The following is a 4117-nucleotide window of genomic DNA, read 5'->3' on the forward strand; positions in this document are numbered from 1 at the left end:
AACCGACAACGACCACCGTGTCGCGAACGCTACCGCCACCATCGCCACCATCGCCACACCACCGCTATCTCCACGTCACCTTCCTTCTCTTTCCTTCGCATCGGTTGCTCGCCTTCTTCTTCCTATTCGCTCTGTCCTTGTCGTTGTCGTATACCTCTCGATACCTCTCGCTAGGGGAGTGGGGAATCCTTCGACACTAGTAGCGATGGCTCCGAGTTCGAAACGCGTGGAAAACAAATATTCGAAATTTCGAGTCTAAAGTATACGCGAGAAGAAAGAGAAATTAGGTTATTTGGATCGTAAAAAAAAAAAAAAAAAACGGGCGCGTATTTGTGATCGGTGGACGCAAAAGAAAAAGGAAACGTGAAACGATGGATTTGGATAACGTTGAATCGAAATGTCCATTCGATACGAATGTCAACGAAAAAAAAGAATTGTTTTTGCTTTCTTCTTTTATTTTATTTATTTATTTATTTATTTTTTTTTCCCCTCCCACGAGAGTGTATCACTTTCATCGCTAGAAAATCCGAAATGGTGGATGGTGGGAGAAACTAGGATGTACCGACAGAGCGGCGAAGGGGTAAGCTTTCCCGGGGGAGCATGGTGTGGCGGGGTAAGTCAGCTGAACGGTCATCGATAGAGTGTGCTGGCGGCGTGGTGGGGGGAGGGGGGGCAGCAGGGAGGCTCGGTCGAGGGAACAGTAAGCGATGCGACTCAGTCGCGATTCGAAGCCGGTCGTGGTAACCGAATGCGTCGTGTATCGTGTCGCGCGAGCACACGGTATCCTCTTTATTTCGTTTTTTTCGTTTTCATATATTTTTCTGTGCTCCGTTGTGTTCCCTCTCGTATGTTGAACGGAACGGTGGTGTTCACGCTGGAATATATCGCTTTAAAATCGAGATGGCTTCGTTTACGTGTACTTTCCTCGTTTCACCTTGACGAATACAACAAGAAAGAGAACGTGTTTTTTTCGAGCCTTTGCTCGTTTCCCCTCCGCTTCTTTGTGTTCCACCGTCGCGAGTGATCACAGTGTTATTATTCGTTCCAAAGGGAATATATATATATATATATACATATATATATAACTCGTGGACAAGAAGAAGGCGAACATTCTCTCCTTCGAAGATGCTGACTTCTAGCGCGAATCAGTACCTCCGTCCGGAATATCTTACTCCTTTACCTACTACGGTTAGTGTTGTATTTTCTAATTTCCGTTTTTTTTTCTCCATTTTTTTCTCCCGATACGAATATTGTATAATTGTTACGGTTATCGTATCGTATAAAGAATATGTAAATAATAATAATAATAATAATAATAATCCAGTTGCAGTGTTTAATACGCGTCTCCGGAATTTCGTTCGATTTCGTTTCAAATCAGTGATTGATATGATACGATATGATAAATGATCGATCAAAGGTAAAGTTTAATTTGGGAGAAAAGAGAGAAAATATCGATAAATCGCGTAAACGATTATAAAATAAAAGATCGAAAATGGGAATATCGCTACTCGAGGCGTGAAATTCGTATTACGATCGAGTCGACGTAAAATGAACACGACGAAGAAGGATAGTTTCGACGGTTCGTTAATTCTAGTTGTCGACTTCTCGTTAATCGCGACGGGAATGCATTTCACGTCTTATGCTTTAACTCCTGTAAACTATTTTGAGGACAGCGAGTGCTGGCAAAGTTTCTGCTTCAACGTTCACTGATTTACGACCGCCATAAATCAAAACACGATTCGGTAATACAATGCTCGGAGGATCGAGAGGGAAAGAGATAGACGGAGAGCGTGTTCGCGTTAAAAAATGAACGAAACATTTTGCTCGTCCGTTGTTCCTTCCTACCTTTTTCTTTCTTTCTTTCTTTCTTTTTTTTTTTTTTTTTTTTTTACACGCGTTATAAGCGAGCATTCTGCGTGGTGAATACGCATTTAACGATAATAAGCCTCAAACCTTTTTCCTATCTTTTATTTCGTCTTTCTCTTTTCCCTCGATCGACTATCTTTTCCTTCAATCCCTCTACATTTCTTCAAAATGTGACGATGAAACTCGATTAAAATAACGATCAACCTTAACTCTCAATGAAACGATTTTCCAAAGAAACGATTCGTTATAGATATTACCGTGCATTCCCTCGAGTGCATGGGCAAAGAGCATGCGTATTATGTTTCAATTGGTATCACGAGTAAAAAGCAACAAGTAATTGGCAGTACCCGATGCTATCCGGTTAAGCGGTCTCGCGAATCGGGACTTGCAATTATTTAATTTCATTTCTATGAAATTTTACGCGACAATGGACGATAGTTTTGACGTTTGGGAAATGAAAAATTTATTCGAACGGATGATTTTCGAAATTAACACGTACGTATTCGAAACTATGGAAAATAAGAAATAATTTATTCCTCGACTTCATTTTATCGTCCTATATCCCGCCCAACTCGGTTAACCGTTTGACTAGCGCCCGTGTAAAAAAACTTTCAACGCGGCCAAGAGTTAATTTTAAACGTGGTAATTTTCGACCATTACCCCATTATCCATCGTCCACGTAAAATTCGAGTCGCGATTTAAAAATGGAAAACAAAATTGGAAATAACGATCGTTTAAAAGATTGAGAGAGAGAGAGAGAGAGAGAGAAGGACGCGTTTATCCTCCACCATTCTCTACTATTCGACGGTTGTTGGGGGATTAAAAGGGAAATTTCGAACGATGAATCCATAAATTAAGGTTAACGATAAAAATACGATATCGCGATCGAGCGTTGGCGCGTTCCGTTAAGTTGTCCGAGGGAGCGATTAACATACAGCTCCGGACCCGTAATGCCGTAATAGCCTGTTGCAATTCGTGGCATTAATATCTGTCGGCGTCGAGCCATTAGCAAAAGCAACCGTAAACCGGCGGGTTAGCTGCACGAACGTTGCGTTTTAATTACGGCGAACATCTGTTCGATCGACCGCGTATCAAACCGCGAGAAATATCGTTCCTCTATACGCTAATTACACCGACTGCATCATCTCTAGCCACTTGGAAGGGAAACGCTCGCTCGACACCGATATTCAATTCTCCTCTCCAACGCCGATCGCTCTTCTCCGCGTCGCCAACCACTTATTAATTGGCTACCTCCGCGCCCGTAAACAGCCATTTTAATTCTCCGCTCTCTTTTAACAACTTGATCGCGGCGCAACGTTACCATGCCACCTATTTATAACCGGCGTGATCGAACCAGCTTTTATTCGTCGAAATTCGATGGAAAATCGTCTTCAACCCCTTAAATTAAACCAATTAAAAATTCGAAAATTCCACAATTTTCTTATTCTCTATTTTCCTTAAAATACCTAAGAACGTTAACAAATGTTGAAAAAGAAATAATATAAAAATAGTAGTAATTCTACTGTCGAATTAACATGAAATCAAGAAAATATTGAAAAATAAGTGAAAATTTACGAGTATATTCGTAGAAAAAAGTTTCTCGTTTAATAAATTATACGAGTAGAAGGAAGCATGTTAAACAGTTTTTACCTAGGAAAATGTAGGCGTTTCTCGATATCTAATCACGAAACGATGGAGCGTAGAACGATCTGTTTATAGACACGTGTCGTTTTTCGTTTGCAGCTGGACGCGAAGAAGAGCCCGCTCGCGCTCCTGGCTCAGACTTGCAGTCAAATAGGAGCGGACACGCCGTCCAACAAATCTTTGCTGGGCTCGTTGGACAAAGGTTCGACGAGCAGCAACAACAACAACAACAACAACAAGTCGTGCAAGTCGACGGATCAATCGCGCGAGAAATCGTCGCCGGGGATCGTGGCCTCGGCCGAGTCGAGCAAGGCGGCCAACTTCAAGCCGTACGAGTCGTGTTTGTCGAGCGGCGTGGAAAAAGCATCGAGCCCGGACAACGAGCAGCAACGATCTGCCTCCACTCATTCGATATCCGGCCGTTCGAGGACACCCGGGAGCACGAATAAACGATGCTCGAGCAATCAGAGCGGGTGTTCCTCGGTGCGGGCGATCACTCCTCACCAACAGGGGAGGAAGACGGCGACTCCGAACGGTGACGGGGCACGAGAATCGCCCGCCTCGAGGAATCAACTCGTCGTCGACTCCTCCTCGTCCTCCTCCTCCT

General features: G+C 43.1%; 1 protein-coding gene across 1 annotated transcript; it reads left to right on the top strand.

Annotated features, from left to right (window-relative positions):
* Positions 1-641: 641 nt before the first annotated feature.
* On the top strand, positions 642-4113 carry LOC102672835 (zinc finger protein Noc-like; the record flags this gene model as incomplete). The annotated part of the gene is made up of 4 exons (XM_031508850.1): positions 642-1032; positions 1098-1188; positions 3610-3803; positions 4092-4113. Coding segments are annotated over exons 2-4 (279 nt in total), but the record flags the coding sequence as incomplete, so codon positions are not given.
* Positions 4114-4117: the final 4 nt, after the last annotated feature.

This window comes from Apis dorsata, unplaced genomic scaffold (genome assembly GCF_000469605.1).
Source record: "Apis dorsata unplaced genomic scaffold, Apis dorsata 1.3 scaffold_108, whole genome shotgun sequence".
NCBI classification, from domain to species: domain Eukaryota; kingdom Metazoa; phylum Arthropoda; class Insecta; order Hymenoptera; family Apidae; genus Apis; species Apis dorsata.